Here is a 20,148-nt window from a genome sequence, read left to right on the forward strand (position 1 = left end):
GTTTTCTCCAACACCTCTCTCTGTCCTTAACACATGTATTATACACAATGTAAATAATGCAATCTCTTATTTTTCAAGTATAATTTATATAAAATAAATAAACTTCTATGAAGGGTAATTCATTTGCAACTAATTATATGTTTTTAAAAGTATACTTATTAAATAAGGTCATGTCTTGAAGTATTAATGAAGATGGATGGCTTTATTTATATAATTTAAAAGGTGAAGTATTGTGTGTAACATGTATGTTATATGTCACTACCAATATATTGAAGCTTTAGAATGAAAAGATTATAACTTTGGGTAGTAGTACAGGCACTAGAATCTTGAGTGACTAGTTTCGTCAACTGATTCATTATAATTTATATGAGAGTCAAGGCCCCTTTCATTTGGTCAAAATTAAATGTGTGAAGGTGTGTGTGTTCTTGATACAAAACGATGGGGAAGAGAAGTCACAAGAGGGAGAACCTAAATCCGTGAAATTGTTGGTAAAAAATCAAGGAATTTAAAGTCTTATGACCCGACACTACTGAAAAGGAACATGTGTGTGTAATTTTTTACACAGGTTATACAACACAAAGTCCGAAGAGTATACATTTAAAGAAACTATAACAGTCAAATATACACCAAATATGGGAAGAACTACGTATCATTTGCCTATGGGCGTACAGTCGGTACAGACTACTAAGGTATGTTTGTGGAGTGTTGTTTTGAGGTTAAACGATATTACTCATGTATAATATCATGTAATCTTACTTAGCAATACCTAATATGTTGTTAAATATATACATTCAGGTTAAACACAACAAACGTAAGGTAGATCAAGTCTCGAGGTAGATTATTGAACATGAAACTTTTTAAAATGTTTGTTATTAAAAAGTGTCAAATGAAGTAAGATGTATATGGATTTATACTCTACAACGTTGTGTTTGTTAATGTATAATTTTTAACACAACTTAGCGTGTGTTTGATTTTGAAAATATCAGACCTATTTATGCAATAAAATTACTCTTCATCGAGTTATAAAGTTTTTGGGTGTTACACAAGTCAAGGTGTTAATGATTTTTATTGAACGTAATATTTTTATATATCTATTAAAAAAAATAATAATTAAAATGATTAGTTCCTAGAAGCCTAGTATTATGTTTGTGAGTCGCACACTGCCACCTAGCATAGTAGCATGGCCATGTTGCCTCATGAATGAATCTGTTGAGCCTAGCTCTGAAAGATGATGGAAAATCCGACGCTGGAGAATGATATGTTGCACTAAGATGAGAATTTGTCGCATCAAGACACACGTGTCAAAGCATTGGTGCATTGAAAAATTTTAAAATTTTGAGAGTATCATGTTACATCATTGATGTCTTATTCGTTTAATAAATCACTTAGAAAAACAACAAAAGCATTGATATTTTATAAAAGACAACATTGAACTATTGACGTATTTCATACTTTAAGCTAGAGTCAGAAGCACTATAAACTCATCGTTTACGCGTTTTGGGTTGAAAAAGTTAAGTAACCATCAACTTTTATAAAACAATCACATCTTTCTCTTTCATTCCGTAGTAATTCGAAGTTTCCTCGCCAAATACTTATCAATCAAGCGTGTAAACTCTATACTTTTATTATAACTTTAATTTGTCACCTACTTGATTTCATTATTTCTCTGTGAGTTCTTTTTCTTTGTTTATCTTTTGTTTTCTCATCATGTATATATATACACACGCATATATGCTTATTTGAGTAACAAGAAACAACTTTTATAGTCTGACATTATTGCTTTTTTTTTCTTGAAGGAGATAGCTTTTGTGAAGTTAAAGAAAATGGAAAATTATTTGAATGAGAACTTTGATGGAGAGAAGTCGAAGCATTCGTGTGGTCATGTAAACAGCCCTAAAGGACGGTTTTGTGTCACCGCTAACGCTCACAACGGCCACGAGGCTGATCAAACTATGCATGATCAGAAGTTGAGGGTTGCTGTCTTGGTGTCAAAAGTGGCATTTCATTTTCTCAAAGGTAACTTCTTAATAAATACATTTCATGTAATATCACTATGAATATTATGATGCATGCAGGTGCAGAAGCCAGCAGCCACAAGGTGCCCGAGGAATTCAAGGCAAGTGGTTATGGTATCAATGCAAATGATGCAAGCTCCATTGTTGAAAGTCATAACCCCGAAAGCCTAAGGCTTCATGGTGGGGTAGATGGTCTTGCAGCCAAGCTCAAAACATGCACCACTAATGGGTTTGATACGGACGACAAAGAGTTAACCCACAGAAGACAACTGTTTGGAACCAACGAGTTCATGGAACAACAAAGCTTTCAGGCGTCTGTATTTGAAACCCTCGAAGATATGACCATCATGATTATTGTTGTATGTGCCATTGTTTTGTTGCTTGTTGGCATAACAACCGAAGGGTGGGCAACGGTTGGAATCATGGCTACTCTCTTGTTGGTAGTGTTTGTAACCGCGACGGGCAATTATCGCAACAAAGGGAAAAAGAAAATATGCATTCAAGTTACTAGAAATAGGAACATGCAAAAGTTATCAGTATATGAACTGCTTCCTGGTGATATAGTTCATCTTGATGTTGGAGATCAAGTCCCTGCGGACGGGCTTTTTGTTTCTGGATTTGAGGTTTCAATTGATAAATCTAGTTTGACCGGAGAAAGAGAGCCGGTAAAAGTCAATACCGAAAATCCTTACATGTTGTGTGGAACTAGGGTTCAAGATGGTTCATGTAAGATGTTAGTTGTAGCAGTTGGCATGAGAACTCGATGGGGAAAACTAACGGCGACTTGAACTTGAGGTGGAAATTAAAGGGAGATCCAACTATTATTGGAAAAATAGGACTGTTTATTGGGCTTATAATGTGTTTTAAGTTCTCATGTTATGATTATGTTTGTTTATAATTTTATATTGTAGGTGTTATGTGTTAATTGTGCAAGTAGTTTGGTAGATATGGCAAGAATACACTATGCACAAAATGTGCTCCAAGTTATATGTTTAACTGTTGAAATATTGAGTTTCGATTAATTGATCATGTTTTTTTTATTGTTCATGAATCACACATGTCAAACTAAAGAGGAATTGTGTTAATCAATGGATAATCTATATATGCACAATTTTGGTTTGGTGTACATTTAGTGACAACATTGGTAAGAATAACTTAATTGGCAATGCAATATTTAAAAGACTTTGCAGAAAGTACTTATTCTTGATGTTGAACAGTTTGTACTGTTTAGCAACCAAAGCATTTTACTTTGGTTCTTTTAGTTCAGATATCATTATTTCATCATCATCATCATCATCATCGTACTCAGTATATCCCACCAATAGCAATGCTATGGTAGGGTCTGAGGAGGGTAAGATGTAGACAGCCTTACCTCTATCCCATAGGGATAGAGAGGCTGCTTCCGGTGAGACCCCCCGGCTCGTTAGTAGTTTTGAATCAAGCCTTGGACATAAGACACATAACACTCAATCATCGGGACACCGGCTGATTGGTGCATGTGCCCTTGTCTTTCGGCTATCAACACCACCACATGATGCCTGATTAACCTTCCGCCACTTTTAACGTTATTTTCACGTGATTAGTAAAATAACGTCAAAATTAGTGCAATTTTACTTTTGCCCACCCAAGGGTTCACACATATATACATTATATGTGCGCACCGCAAGCAGGGCGTTCAGATATCATTATTTAACGAGATTAATGCGATTATCATCAAGAAAGGGAGAAACATTTCATTTAAAGATTTCATAAAAATACAAGACTGGAAAACTAGGAATGAAGAACATACCTTAGAGCTTAAGGATTAAATATAACAACTAAAAGCAACTTACAACACATCAAGAATCACAAAAATCAGTTTCCATATTTCCCTTCATCTCTTCGTGAATGTAACATCTCCAAACAGGTTCAACCAATGATCTTGCACTTTCCAACATCTTCTTTTCATGTCCACTTTCAAGCTCAAAAACCGCAGCCTCCATCAAAGGGTACAGTTCTCTAACAGATTCCAACATCAGTTTCAAATCAACCCATTCACCATTTTCATGCTTCACTAACTTCACACACACAAAGCTCAACACCCCACATAACAATTCGTAATCTTTCTTCTTCAAACCAACAAGTGATCCCGACAGCAAAAAGGCCCCAATCGCATCTAACACACTCTGGCTGCCTCTCAAAAGCTCAACCATCATTTCAACGACTTTTCTAAATGTAGAAAACTTTGATGATAAGGTAATTTTATCATCCATGTCATCCGAGTCTGACTCTTGAAGGTCAAATATCTCAATCTTTGCCAATATAGATAGCCACGAAGGAAAACCGAATCTAGTTTTACCAAATGCACTTGATGACGATGATAACAATGATGGCGATGATTTCTGTATTTGCAAAGAACCCAATGCAAGGATCAAATCAGGCAACCACAGTTTAGCTGCAGAAAAAACGAGTGATCCATATTTACACCCCAGATGTTCTTCAACTGAAATAATGAGATCAAACAGATCATTAGCAAGATTATGGGCTTCATGTGAAGGTGGGCTAGATTCTGATGAACTTGTTAGAACCAAGTTTAGTAATTTAGCTGCATAAGTGAACGAGCTTTTCAGGCATAAAAATGTTTCCTTTAAATCTTCTTCCTTAAACTCAAGCAAACCGTGTGAATGCTGTCTCAGGTTAAAAATTATAAATCCAACATACTTTCTTGTAAAACTTAAACATCTTTGTTCACATTCACGAGTGCGATTTGGTGTACTTGAGTCAATAATGAAGTTGAGGATCGATGTTGACAGTTTCACCATGTTTGTTATAGAAAATGGTGTCACCTTGCTTCTAGAAGCACTTGCTGCGTATACTTTTTCTATACAGTTAGCAAGATGTGTGATTGTCTTCTCTAAGCTCTTCAAATCATGATTCTTAACAGACATACGATGACTGAGTGATGTGTATGCCACCACATGCGAATTGTTTATGTAATCACACTGCATGCACTCCATAATATTAAACTCAGATATGACCTTCAAAGCATTAACTGCAGATTCAAGACTTTTTAATCCCATCACCGCTTTACACGTGTCACTATGTTTGAGCAAATCCTTTAATTGCCAGGCTATACTTACAGAAACTGTATAATCATCATTAAAACTAGTTTTCTTCCCACTCGTACGATTAGATTTAACGGAAACTTTAACACCATGTTTGACTTTCCTCTTCTTTCCTGACGACATATCATCTCTGGTTCTTTCTGTATCACATTTTTCAACACATCCATTGGCAGTCTTTTGCAAAAGTTTTGAGAATTCTTCAAGCATATAATCAATCCAACCACATGTCATCATCATTTTATGTACCAATCTCACTTGTGCTTGTTTTTCCTTATCATCAGATAGCCCGACACACTTACTGACCAGTTTTATGCATTCTTGGCGAAGTACACCAGCAGCATCAGGGTGAACATTGGAAACAATGTTGCACACGGATGCTTGAGCCTGACCCGACTTTGCAGCAGCAAATAAGGACATAAGCTTTTTACTAGTTAACTCATCCTTCAGAGTGGATCTATATTTGGTTTCAGTAGCTAAATTGCTGCAAATGTTGGCAGCAGCCATAAGTATGCCATCAATCTGATCTGAACTTGTATTAGCAGGTGAGAGAACCAAATTTATGAGAATTTTGAAAAGTAAACTGAGAGACTGTGGAGATGCTCCTTCAGATAAACAAAATTCACAAAATCTTGCACCAGCAAGTGGCGATCTTTTTATGAGTGTCACGCATCGGTTACATGCTTCTTCTGGAGTTATGCTTGTAGGGAAATACGAAGGTAAAAGAAGCTTAGTGATCTTTTGGCTAACAAGTGGTTGATCATTTGCAAGTGTTGATAACAGAACATCCAGTTGCACCACCTATAAATAATAATAAAACTTCCAGTCAATAGGCGTAGAATGAAGCCACTCAGTTTATAATAAGTTAATAACAGGTGTAAAGAAGATTTGTACCTTATGAAATTGAAAATTTTGAATACCCTTTATAACAAGTAGGAGATCGACGACAGCAGTTCGTATTGAAAGAGTGGGATCCAGAATCAAATGCCCTAACCTTGGTAGAACCACTTTGAGAATCTCATGCGATAGAGGATTGCCAAGCAAATAGATGATACCATTGACTGTTGAAAGTCTGACATTGTTGCAGGTATCATGAGCCATATCATCTAATATCTTGGTGATCAATTTGGTGATGACTGAAGATGGTATTGTCTCCCAAAACATATATAGAATGCGACAACAACCTTCAACAGCAACAGCTCTTATATCAGGACAATCATCCACAAGTAATTTCTCAATCAAGAAGAACTGTTTGTGAAGAAGCGTATCTTTAGCTTCCCTTGTTGCATCAGGATCTTCTAGAGGGAACACGTCTATCAGTAAATGCAGTGCATTTTGACGAACATCAGAGTTTGCAGCCTGCAAAGAAACATTAGCAAACGTCATAAAGGTGTCAAATTGATCAACTGTATAGCTCTTAAACATTCATTATCCAAATACGAACCTGCAATGAACGAAATATAACAGGCTCCGCAAGATTGAATATGAGCTTCTCCACTCCATCAGTAGTTCTCTGGCTAATAAAACCACCTAAAATTCTCCTTATTGAAGCAGCAAATGAGCCACTACTAGCATGAATCGAGCCATCAACCAACTGCTGCAAAAACTCGTGTTCAATCTCATCTCTCGATTCTCCTTCTGCAGACTTCCAAGCCCTAAAAACTATGTCAGCGTACGCCTCCAACATCGACTTCCGCCCAAAAGGAATTTGAGACCTAATCATTGCCAAAGATTCCTTCACTAGTTGTCTCGATAATCCAAACAAGTAAGCCAAAAACCGACGCCCCTCGTCCGTTTTCAGAAACAATGGAGATATTAAGCACCTAATGAGCAACAACTTCAAGTCCTCTATACTCTCATCTTCAAAATCAAACAACGTGAACGCTTCACGAAACGCGTAAACCCTATGAACATCCACTTTCTTCTTCAGAGTCAAGGATTTCGACAATAAGAACGGTATGGACTGTGAAATTAGTGTATCCCTACCTACAAACTCTCTCTTCCACCATTCCTCACATAAACAAGCTATATCCGACAATAAATTGGACTCCAATTCAAAAACAACTAAATTATCATGCAAATCTTGAACTGAAGGTAATAAATCAGACGCCGAAAACACACTTTCCGGATGCGTAACACACATAAGAATAACATAAACATACATCTGAAGTTTCTCAACCACATCATTCTTCAATTTTCCAAGCTTATTATGTCGATCTGTACCTGAAATAGGGGTGTGTTTTTAACTGTACCCGAAAAACAACCCTACCCTAATTAGAGAATACCCGAAAAGCCCGAACCCGACCAACCTGAACCTTAAATGGGTCAGTTATTGGGTCACTTTTCTCAACAAAAAACACGAACAACCTGAGCATTTATTGTGTTTTCTTGATAGATGTGTTTCGGTTTAAAGTCTTGGGTATTTGAAATACAATGTTTTATAGTTAGTTTTGGAACTTTTGAAAACCGAACCCGACCCGAACCCAAATCAGAGAATACCCGAAAGCCCGAACCCAACTAACCTGAACCTTGAATGGGTCGGTTATCGGTCAATTTTTTTCTCAGCAAAAAACCTATACAGCCCAACCCGAAAAACCAGAAACATGAAACCCAAAAACTATCTGAAAATTTATTGCCTTTTCTTGTTTACATTTTTATGATATTTATTTAGTAGCAAGATGATATTTTGTGAATACAATATTTTTTTCATTTTACATTTAAACTCAAAACCGAACAATCCGACCCGAACTAACCTGAACCCAAATAACCCGAGCAACCCGAATTTACAATGGGTCGGTTAACACCCGAAACCCGAAAAATGAACCGAAATAACACACACCCCTAACCTGAAACAGCGCCATTTTCATCGTCTTTGTTGGTTTCGGGTCGCCGTGCGGATCGACGAACGCGCTTAGTCGGCGGTGAGAGATGTGAATTAGCAGCAGGAGAAGAAGGAGGTGACGTGGATCCGGACAGGTCTTTGTACAGAGTGATGGAATCAGTAACTGAGCGGTGAAGTGAAATGGGGAGTGATGAAACGACGTCGGATGAGCGTTTAAGAGAGTGAATGAGGGTTTTGAGAGAAGGTTTAACGGAACGGAAGCCTAATTTGGCCGCCGACGAGAGGAATTCGTCGGCCGATGACTTCAGTGACGACCGGAGTCTCTTCTCCATTTTATCAGATTTGATTCAGATCAGATCGAACCGTTGATTTTGAGTTTTTGGTACGGTTCAAAATTTTTAAATCTTTGTCATGCCGCTCGAATTAACATTGGAGTCAATTACTATTTTGGCCCTTGTAATTTGAGTCATTTGTTTTGGTCTGTGGACTTAACGTCGTCTACTATATCCAGTTAATTGGCATCACGTGCCCCTCACATGAGAGACAAATTTGTCTTTTCCATTTCAATCTTTTTGGTCCCATTAAATAAATTAAAATGCTTGGTCTAACCTAAAATGTAATGCTTGGCTATTTACTGTGATTTTAGTTTTCCTTTCTTTACGGGTTGTTCTTCATTTACTTCTTCTTCGGGAGTGGTTGTCATTTGACAAAGGAGGGTCTGACTGCAAGGTTATTGTACCGGGCTTGCAAAAGTGACGAATGATAAATCAATTTGTTGGGAATACGTGTATTGACCGGGTGGGAATTAAGTAGACATGTTTGGTGGCGGAAGATTACATGAGTGATATGGCTATTTGCCTATTTGATACAATTGACAGGTGTTTGTTGTTGAAATGGTGGTTGTCGAGAGTTCAATCCATTATTGCTAGAATCGTCTCTCAATCTAAAGCCTTTACTGATGGAATTAGTTCTTGATTTTTTTGTTCCATTCCATTTTGAGTCATTGTAGTAGAAAAAATGTATAACTATGGTAGAAATATAGGAGACTAAATTGTATGCTTGCTAAAAAAATTAGAGAAAAGTGGGTTAATTTAAAGTGTTTTAAATGGATCCCTTTTTTAAAATATATTTATTTGTTTTGCTTTAATGTTTTGTTTGAGTCAAACAGTTATTAGACCGTTTGCCTTCCTGAGTCTTGTTTAAAGAGAGAAGAGGAAGGAAAGGAAAAGAAAAGGTGAAGAAATCATGTTCCAAATATTTTTTAAGGATAGGAGGGGAGGAGGAGGGAGAGAAAACACTAGAAAATTTAAGTGTATAATCATCTTTCTAAATTGAAGAGATTACGAGAGAAAATGTGTTTGTATCTTTAATTGCCTATTAACTCCTACATTTTCTTTCCCTTTCCTTCCATTTTCATTAAACTCGGGAACACGAAATAAAGTGACACATTTTCCTCCCCCTCTATTTCTTTTCTCTTTTAATTCTCCTCCTTTTCTTTTAAAATCCTTAAATGAAACTCGGAAACACAGTACATCTTTTTCCATCATTCCATATACTTAGATTATTTAAATATAAAACAGGAAAAAAATTGATTGGTTAGTGATGAGCATGAGGGTGGTCACGTGATGTCGATCATGTCACAAGTGACCAAGGGTGGGGTGACGGTTTTCAATGACCTCACACAAGCCACACCAGCATCACTAGCGAGTCAAAGTGACACATGCTCTTCAACCTAAGAGAGTAGCGGAGTACGTGCGGCTCGTAAAAGTTTGAATATACAGTATTTTGTTACCAAATAAAAAAAAATAAAAACTTTAAACAAACCAAAATTGCTAGTTTATGCTTTTAATTTGGGAAAATTCCCAACATAACCCAAAGGAGGAAAGAGAAAAAAAATATCCTAAATGTGTCCAGATTTCCAAAATAACCATTAAATATGTACTGAGCCGACACTTTGGGAAAATAAACGATGGGATTTTTCAACCAATGAAACGTTGACATGTGGAAAGTTTCTGTCATGTCTGACGAGATTTTTAAAAATCTCGTGGTTTTCATCCATGTTTTAAAGTTAAATCACTTTTTATAAGACAGTCTATCCAGATGGTTTTTTTATGTTTCTTGTCTGGTCAGTTCATATTGTATTTTTCTTGAGAGTAGAGTTTTTTGAATTTCGTCTTTCAAGACGCATTTTGATTGAATTTGTTCCAAGGAATTCATATTCTCAAGTTTTTTATCTGGTAAGTTTAAATCCCATAATATTATTCCTATATCTTCTTCTTGTTTATCTTCTCTATTATTATCTGATCCATCATCCATCATTAACATTTTATCCAAAATGAAGTATAAGAGAGGAGATCAAGTCGAGGTTGCGGACTTGGGTCCTGGGTTTTTGGGTTCTTACTACAGCGGTAACATGGAGTTGATTATTATTAGTTGAAACCTAATTAAAACCTAACTATATAAATACTAGAAGTTGAAGATGAAGATGGAAGAAGATAAATACTTGAATCAATATTATCTTCATTTGATAGTTTAATTTAGGAAAGCGGGGTCCATCTAAAACCTAATTACAAATATAGTCGGAGTAGACGGAATATTCAAAGACTTTGTCGGTTAAGACGGAATACCAAAAATCCTATCGGTCAAGACTATATTAAAACTTTTAAAACTTATAAGATGAAAACTTGAGAATATGAACTCCTTGGAACAAATTCAATCAAAATGCGTCTTGAAAGACGAAATTCAAAAAGCTATACTCTCAAGAAAAATACAATATGAACTGACCAGACAAGAAACATAAAAAAACCGTCTGGATAGACTGTCTTATAAAAAAGGATTTAACTTTAAAATATGGACGAAAACCACGAGATTTTTAAAAATCTCGTTGGACATGTCAAAAACTTTCCACGTGTCAACGTTTCATTGGTTGAAAAATCTAGTCGTTCATTTTCCCAAATTGTCGGCTCGATACATATTTAATGAGTTATTTTAAGAATCTGGATACATTTAGGATCTTTTTTTTCTCTCTCTTCTCCTTTAGGTTATTTTGGAAATTTCCCCTTTTAATTTTGATGCTAGCCTACCATAATAAATACAGTTATATTTTATTATTCTAAGGCACTTGAAAAGGTATATTTTACTCTCCACGAAAGTTTAACGAGACAAAATAGGCTGTCAATATAACAAAAGACTAATATACACCAAAATTCGTCTCGTAATAATCATTTTCCTTTTCTATAACAAGTTTCTCAAAAAAGTATGGAAAAATAAATGCGTAAAAGTACAACTACGAGTGGATGTAAACATCAATACCGTCAATGTCAAAACAATCATTTTCAAATCAATCGGTTTTGATCAAATTAAACATTAATCATCCTTTGATTTTTTCATAATGTATTTGTAAAACTATGTTGTGAAGATGGTTACTAATTGGAAATGTTCTAAAATGGACCTATTTTGTAATTGAAGAGGTATGTACCCGCCTCAGCACCGAGCAAGGCGGGTCAACCCACAAGATAAAGACATTATGAAGGCACAAAGCCAAAACCTATGCGCATGGCGCATACAAAGCATGCTCAGGCATCATATGCTCACGTATCACATATGCGCGTGGCGCATCAACGCGCGGCGCATATCACATGCTCTTGCATATCACATATGCGCGCGGCGCACAAGCGCGCGGCGCATATCACATGCTCGTGCATATCACACCTGCGCATGAAATATCTGCGCGTGAGAATAAAAAGAAGACTTCGCGCATCCTCAGGATGGGCGCACACCACACGTCCACATAATCAACCTCGTCCTTATCCAAATCAGGATTAGGGCAACCTTGATTGTGCACGTCAGACAATCTTCCAGAAGGCATCTTTTTAAGGAGTAAGAATATGCTGATGTTGACAACTGCCAAATGAAAGGTTGACAACTCAGCATGACACATGTGCTACCACGTGATTACAACCAACGAGAAAGCGCCAGGTGTCCCAGAGGGCACGTGGCGCAGTGCGATTGGAGGAGGCCAACGAGGTTGAGCCCAACCAGTGAAAACCCTAGCACTATAAATACAACATCAACTCCACTTTGATGACACATTCATACTCAATCATTGACAGTTACAAGCAGTAATATCACATTCAATCATATTGAATTATATTCACTCACAGTCAGTTACAAAAAACAGACAGTCACACAATCAAGGGTATTCAGCTATTAGCAATACTCTTGAGATTCACTGACACACACATTATCATCTTCTCCACAAAGATACTGATTCTCACGCCGGAGGGTTACCCCAAAGAGGACCCCTCTGTCCCTTTCTGAGGAGTAAGTAACGGCGCTGTTCATTTTGTAGGTGGAAGAACACAGATCCAGAGGAACCATCGGTGAAACGGTATAATCACACCCGAGGAAAGTAGATCTGCTACCAGTGAGTAGATCCACGTTTCTTCATTGGCGCCATCCACTGTTACAAACGGCAATCAGATCTCATCAGATCTACATAAAAAAAAAATCATCAATCACCATGGTTTCTGGCGTTCGTAACGTTGATCAAGCTCTGGAGGATATTGAACGTGAGGGTGTTAACGACGGACAGCAGGTTCTGAGGGTTCCGCGTGATTCTACGCGTACCACCAGCAACCGTCCCTTCGTTACAACCCCTCACGGCCAGACTGAAACTCCTCCAGACGATCTCACGTTACAAAATATGGCCGGCGCGAAACTGAAAGGACCAATGGTTCCAGAAGAAGAAGCAAATGATCCGAATGAATGGCTCATAAATGAGCAGCGGCGTCTGATGGAAAAGTACACTGAAATGGTCAAACAGAAGAAGCTAGCCGACCAAACACAAAGGCAAGCGATTGATAAGCAGCCTACAAAAAGGTCGCGCGCGCCGGAAGAAGGACATTCTGTTCACACTGCACAGACTGAGTTCAGTGATGAAGAAGTGCATAGCATGAGGAAGACAAGGGACACTCATGCAGGAGGCTCGCAGCTCCGCGCGCCTGTGAACATGGCGCCTGGAGCCAGAGCAGATCTGGATCTGCACATGCCATACAGCCCACCGGTCAGAGGGCAAGTGGACGTAACCACACCCTACAGACCAGCCATCCTGGTAAAACACTCAAAGTTTACTGCGCGCATCGCGCAGGCTCCCATCCAGCACAAGACCAAGATTGAAGAGGTATGTACCCGCCTCAGCACCGAGCAAGGCGGGTCAACCCACAAGATAAAGACATTATGAAGGCACAAAGCCAAAACCTATGCGCATGGCGCATACAAAGCATGCTCAGGCATCATATGCTCACATATCACATATGCGCGCGGCGCATCAACGCGCGGCGCATATCACATGCTCTTGCATATCACATATGCGCGCGGCGCACCAGCGCGCGGCACATATCACATGCTCGTGCATATCACACCTGCGCATGAAATATCTGCGCGTGAGAATAAAAAGAAGACTTCGCGCATCCTCAGGATGGGCGCACATCACACGTCCACATAATCAACCTCGTCCTTATCCAAATCAGGATTAGGGCAACCTTGATTGTGCACGTCAGACAATCTTCCAGAAGGCATCTTTTTAAGGAGTAAGAATATGCTGATGTTGACAACTGCCAAATGAAAGGTTGACAACTCAGCATGACACATGTGCTACCACGTGATTACAACCAACGAGAAAGCGCCAGGTGTCCCAGAGGGCACGTGGCGCAGTGCGATTGGAGGAGGCCAACGAGGTTGAGCCCAACCAGTGAAAACCCTAGCACTATAAATACAGCATCAACTCCACTTTGATGAGACATTCATACTCAATCATTGACAGTTACAAGCAGTAATATAACATTCAATCATATTGAATTATATTCACTTACAGTCAGTTACAAAAAACAGACAGTCACACAATCAAGGGTATTCAGCTATTAGCAATACTCTTGAGATTCACTGACACACACATTATCATCTTCTCCAAAAGATACTGATTCTCACGCCGGAGGGTTACCCCAAAGAGGACCCCTCTGTCCCTTTCTGAGGGGTAAGTAACGGCGCTGTTCATTTTGTAGGTGGAAGAACACAGATCCAGAGGAACCATCGGTGAAACGGTATAATCACACCCGAGGAAAGTAGATCTGCTACCAGTGAGTAGATCCACGTTTCTTCATTGGCGCCATCCACTGTTACAAACGGCAATCAGATCTCATCAGATCTACATAAAAAAATCAATCACCATGGTTTCTGGCGTTCGTAACGTTGATCAAGCTCTGGAGGATATTGAACGTGAGGGTGTTAACGACGGACAGCAGGTTCTGAGGGTTCCGCGTGATTCTACGCGTACCACCAGCAACCGTCCCTTCGTTACAACCCCTCACGGCCAGACTGAAACTCCTCCAGACGATCTCACGTTACAAAATATGGCCGGCGCGAAACTGAAAGGACCAATGGGTCCAGAAGAAGAAGCAAATGATCCGAATGAATGGCTCATAAATGAGCAGCGGCGTCTGATGGAAAAGTACACTGAAATGGTCAAACAGAAGAAGCTAGCCGACCAAACACAAAGGCAAGCGATTGATAAGCAGCCTACAAAAAGGCCGCGCGCGCCGGAAGAAGGACATTCTGTTCACACTGCACAGACTGAGTTCAGTGATGAAGAGGTGCATAGCATGAGGAAGACAAGGGATACTCATGCAGGAGGCTCGCAGCTCCGCGCGCCTGTGAACATGGCGCCTGGAGCAAGAGCAGATCTGGATCTGCACATGCCATACAGCCCACCGGTCAGAGGGCAAGTGGACATAACCACACCCTACAGACCAGCCATCCTGGTAAAACACTCAAAGTTTACTGCGCGCATCGCACAGGCTCCCATCCAGCACAAGACTAAGATGCCAAGTGGTCTGGGAAAATATGATGGCACAACAGATCCAGATGACTTTTTGCAAGGTTTCTATAACACGGGAAACCTAGAGAGCTGGACGATGCCAACATGGTGTCATATGTTTGCTCGCTGCCTCACGGGCGCAGCGCGGGTATGGTTCGAGAGCTTGCCGACAGGGCAAATTGATGGGTTCGAGGAGCTATTAGAAAAGTTCCAAGCCCACTTCGTATAGCAGCGTAGGCACACGCGCGATCCTGATGACATCATGCACTGCATACGCAGGAATGATGAAACGATTAAAGATTACATCACTCGTTTCAATCAGGAGTCCCTGGCAATCGGGGGGATAACTGAGCAGCTCCTGCGCGTGGCCTTTATACAAGGCGCGCGCAGTGATCAGTTACGACGAGCTCTCGTAAGCAAAGATGGTATGCCCACCACGTGGGCCAAGTTAATGGAGGCATCGCGAGTTTTCGCGAGAAATGAGAAACAGATTGCCCAAGATAGGGCAAGAGAAAGAGCGCATCAGGCTGAATCACCGCGCAGCAAAGAGAAGAGGGCCAAACAGAACTCTGTATGGTCCAGGTTGCAGCCAACAAGTTTTTCTTCCGCGGAAAAACAAGCGCAACCAAGCTCACCCCAGCCCCAAAAGGATGCTCGTAAACACGGGGAGGGTGACAAGAGGGAGGGCGGCAGAGATCCTAGCAGACCTCTGCCAAGAATATGGACACCCCTCACTAAAACACCTTCACAGGTGTTAAGTACTGAGAATGTCCAATTCAAGCCCCCCAAGCAACTACACTACAAGGGACCGCAAAACAGTGACAAATATTGTGAATTTCACAGGTCCCCGGGCCACAACACCGACGCATGCCATCATTTAAAGGATGCGATCGAGAAGGATGTAAAGTCTGGCAGGCTGGCTCACTTGGTGAAAAACCAAAGAATAGAAGATGAGCAACCGGAAGGAGCCTCTGCCAGCAAGAAATACAAAAGAATCTGTGTGGCTGAGGGGGGACGACAAGGGCAGACGTCAAAAAAGAGAAGCGTGCAAATCCACGGGGATTGGCGCGAGCAGCAAGTCATCTTCCCAAGAATCAGGGGAGGCCCTTCAATAAGCAGTCCTCTCGTCATCACCTCACACATTGCTCATTACGAAGTGTCAAAAGTCCTGGTGGACACTGGAAGTGAATCTGACATTATGTATGAGCAGTGTTTCAGAAAGTTAGACCCGGCAGATCAAGCGCGGCTCGAAATTGTGAACGCACCAATCTGTGGTGTTTCAAATGAAATAATCCATCCTCTAGGCCAGATTCAGTTTGAACTAACTATGGGGGATGATGAGCACAAGCGAGCAGAAGTTGTCAACTTCTTGGTCTTGCCCACCACGTCATGCCACAATATGATCCTGGGAAGGGGAACGATTGCCCAATTTAATGCTATACCGTCGCCAGCTCACGGCGCATTGGGGTTCCCTACACCAACAGGCGTAACATTTGTTTATCGCGATCATTTGTGCGCAGTGACAAGTACGCCGCGGGAAGGGAGAATGAAACTTCCAATGGCGGACAATGCGCCGGAGAAGTGGATTTTAAACCCAAAATTTCCCGAGCAGCCGGTCACAATTGGCGCTGCCATTTCAGACGAAACGAGATTGAGAATGAAAAGGTTGCTCACAAAATACACGTCGGTCTTCGCGTGGCAACACTCCGATATGACTGGGGTCCCGCGGGACTTGGCGCAACATTCTCTAAACACGTTCAAGTCGGTGGAGCCAATTGCTCAGAAAAAGAGAATCATGGGGGATGAAAAGGCGAAGGCCATGAATGAGCAAGTGGAGGACCTGTTGCGCGCAAACATCATCCGCCCGATCCGATACCAGACGTGGGTAGCCAATCCTGTGATGGTAAAGAAAAGCAACGGGTCATGGAGGATGTGTATTGACTTCAAGGACCTCAACAAAGCATGTCCGAAAGACTGTTACCCCCTGCCAAACATCGATGCAAAGGTGGACTCCGTGGCGCCATTCAAGCTCAAATGTTTCCTGGATGCCTACAAAGGCTATCACCAGATTCAAATGGCACCACAAGACGAGGACAAGACGGCATTCAGGACCGACAAGGGTGTTTTTTGTTACACAAAAATGCCCTTTGGTCTAAAGAATGCGGGCGCCACCTATCAGAGACTTATGGATTCGGTTTTCGGTGAACAAATCGGAAGAAATCTAGAAGTCTATGTTGATGATTTGGTGATCAAGAGCAGGGAGGAGAGACAAATGCTCAATGACATCGAGGAAACTCTTCAGCGCCTAACGGAAGTTAGCATGAAGCTCAACCCGAGCAAATGTACTTTCGGCGCGGAAGAGGGGAAATTTCTTGGTGTAATGGTCACTAAGGATGGTTTCAAGGTGAACCCTGAGAAGGTGGAAGCCATCCTTGACATGCCTTCACCATCCACCATGAAAGAGGTTCAGAAGCTGAATGGTAGACTGGTGTCAATCAACAGGTTCCTAGCGAACCACGCCAGCAAATCTACTCCATTCGTCAACACTTTGAGGAACTGCTTGAAGAAGAGCCAATTCAAGTGGACGCCTGAGGCTGAGCAAGCTTTCACTGAGGTAAAAGAATGTCTCATAAAGCTGCCAGCGCTCACAGCTCCACTTCCTGGCGAAACCCTTACATTGTACTTGTCAGCTGGAGATCGCGCCATCGGCGCAGTACTATTGGTGGATCGCAAGGGGATCCAAACGCCAATATACTATGTGAGTCGGGTGCTGACAGACCCTGAGACGCGCTATTCCATCATGGAAAAGTTAGTTTTGTCACTAACACACGCGTCGCGCAAGCTTCATAGATACTTCAATGGTCATCCTATTGAAGTACTGACTGGTTACAACATCCAGCAAGTCTTGCGACGCCCCGCGCTCTCCGGAAGGCTGACAAAGTGGGCGCTGGAATTAGGTGAACACACGATCACCTATAAGCCTCGTCCAGCAATAAAGGGTCAAGTTTTAGCGGATTTCATCACGGAAATCCCAGAGGGAAAGATTGAAGAAGCTCAGCGCGAGGTAGACCCTCCGCGAGCAAATGATGAAGAAGATGTTTGGAGGCTATTCACTGATGGAGCCTCCAACAACGAAGGGTCAGGCGCAGGCCTCAAACTGGTGGACCCTGATAATCATGAGTATACTTATGCTATTAGGTTGGACTTCAAAAGTACCAACAATGAGGCTGAGTATGAAGCCCTGCTGGCTGGTCTGCGCATCGCGCGCAAGTTTGGGGTTAAAAGGCTAGAGGCGCATGTTGATTCTTACTTGGTAGCTGCTCAGGTCAACGGCCTATATGACGCCAAGGAGAACACAATGCCTCTATATCTAGAGCAGGCAAAAAAGCTCGTCGAGCAGTTTGACTTCTTCAGAATCATACACATCCCGCGCAGCGAAAACAAGTCCGCTGACGCATTGAGTAAAATGGCATCAACTAATTTTGATCACTTTGGCAAAGATGTCAGGGTGGAGATAATGAGCAGCCCGTCAGTGCAAACGCAATCGGTCCTTGTAATTCATACAACCCCCTCGTCCTGGATAACTCCAATAACGGAATTCCTGAAGGAGGGGAAGTTACCGGACGATCGCGCACAGGCGAGAAAGATAAGACACAAGGCGCAGAACTATGAACTACTAAATGGTACAGTGTATCGGCGCTCTTATCTTGGACCGCTCATGAAATGCCTGGATGCTGAAGAAGCAAGCTATGTGATTAGGGAGATTCATGAAGGAATCTGCGGAATACACGCTGGCCCGCGCATGGTGGTTGCCAAGGCAATGAGCGCAGGCTACTATTGGCCAAGCATGTACTTGGATGCGCTAAAAGAAATCCAAAAATGCAAGGCATGTCAGAGCCACGCGCCAAACACCATGCGACCAAAGAACAACTTGATTCCAGTGACCTCCGCATGGCCTTTTCACAAATGGGCCATTGATATTGTTGGGCCCTTGCCGCAAGCGCAAGGGCGAGTGAAATTTTTGGTAGTGGCGATAGACTATTTCACAAAATGGGTTGAGGCCAAGCCACTAGCAAGAATCACAGCTGAGGCGATGAAGCAATTTATCTGGAGCCACATCATTTGCCGTTTTGGCCTTCCTATGGAAATTGTGAGCGACAATGGTAAACAATTCACTGACAGGAAGATATCCAGCTGGCTCAAAGAATTGCACATCAACCAAATCTTCACTTCGGTCTACCACCCTCAAGGGAATGGCCAAGTGGAGCGCGCGAATCAAAGTTTGTTAAATGGGCTGAAGAAAAGGTTGGAGGGAGAATCCCATTCTTGGGTCGAAGAGTTACCTAATGTCCTGTGGGCGCACAGGACATTAAGCAAAACTAGCAATGGCGAATCCCCGTTCAGCCTAACCTATGGGACAGAGGCTATGATCCCAGCAGAAATTGGATGCCCATCCCATAGGGTACTCATGATGAGCAAGACTGATAACGAGCGCGAAAGAAGATTCGACCTCAACTTGCTTGAAGGGCGCAGAGAAGCGGCTATCATCAATGAAGCCAAATACAAGAAAAAGTTGGAAAAATATTACAATCAGCGTGTTAAAGAATGCCACTTCAAGAAAAATGATTTTGTCCTTCGAAACAATGAAGCTAGTCGCGCGATACCCCCAGGAAAAATGTCCCCCAATTGGGAGGGACATTATCAAATTTCAGAAGATTTGGGGAAAGGCGCGCACACTTTAAAAGATTTGAAAGGAAAAAAGATACCGCGCGCATGGAACGCGGCACAGCTTAGAAAATGCTTCATGTAAAAGTTCAAATATGTAATCAAGGCTTTTAAGCCATCATGAATGATGATTCGCGCTATCTTTCAATATTTGTTCTATAAACCTTTGCATACATGTTTCACACTTCCTTTATTAATTTGGAGCAATATGACAACACTATATTGACTTCAAAACAAAATAAAACGAAGTAAAGCATACATGCGCGAGCCTTAGCTCAAACACGTTAATGAGTCTTAACTCTAAACACGTCAGGGCCTTAGCCCAAAACAACGAGCCTTAGCTCAAAAACACTCACAAACATCCATCTAACATCCCGCGCAGCTTGATCATAAAACTCCTTAAACGACTAAGGCAAAGTACATGCCATAACAAAGTTGTTAAGGTCTCAGGTCGAGATCGCGCGAGAAATCATAGTGGATATCTGAGTAACACATGCTGACATGTAATATCTAAAACTCATACTTCCATGTAAAAACAGCGCGACTATGACGCGCGAAAAAGGAATTGTGAAAAGTTATCGCGCATGTCAG

General features: G+C 41.2%; 1 protein-coding gene and 1 pseudogene across 2 annotated transcripts; one reads left to right on the top strand and one right to left on the bottom strand.

The window, feature by feature from the left end:
- The first annotated feature begins 632 nt into the window (after nucleotides 1-632).
- LOC143624005 (calcium-transporting ATPase 2, plasma membrane-type pseudogene) lies at nucleotides 633-2,995 on the top strand (annotated as a pseudogene). Its single transcript, XR_013152010.1, has 3 exons — nucleotides 633-689; nucleotides 1,797-2,016; nucleotides 2,076-2,995. The product of XR_013152010.1 is annotated as a calcium-transporting ATPase 2, plasma membrane-type pseudogene (transcript).
- A 749-nt stretch (nucleotides 2,996-3,744) lies between these two features.
- Nucleotides 3,745-8,446, bottom strand: LOC143624079 (uncharacterized). The gene is made up of 4 exons (XM_077094825.1): nucleotides 7,963-8,446; nucleotides 6,561-7,339; nucleotides 6,011-6,475; nucleotides 3,745-5,917 (listed from the first exon to the last, which is right to left on the bottom strand). Exons 1-4 carry the CDS (start codon nucleotides 8,288-8,290, stop codon nucleotides 3,854-3,856), a joined length of 3,636 nt encoding a protein of 1,211 aa, XP_076950940.1. The 5' UTR covers nucleotides 8,291-8,446; the 3' UTR covers nucleotides 3,745-3,853.
- Nucleotides 8,447-20,148: the final 11,702 nt, after the last annotated feature.

This window comes from Bidens hawaiensis, unplaced genomic scaffold (assembly GCF_021521415.1).
Source record: "Bidens hawaiensis isolate Kalapana, Puna unplaced genomic scaffold, B.hawaiensis_p1.1 tig00003653_1, whole genome shotgun sequence".
NCBI lineage: Eukaryota > Viridiplantae > Streptophyta > Magnoliopsida > Asterales > Asteraceae > Bidens > Bidens hawaiensis.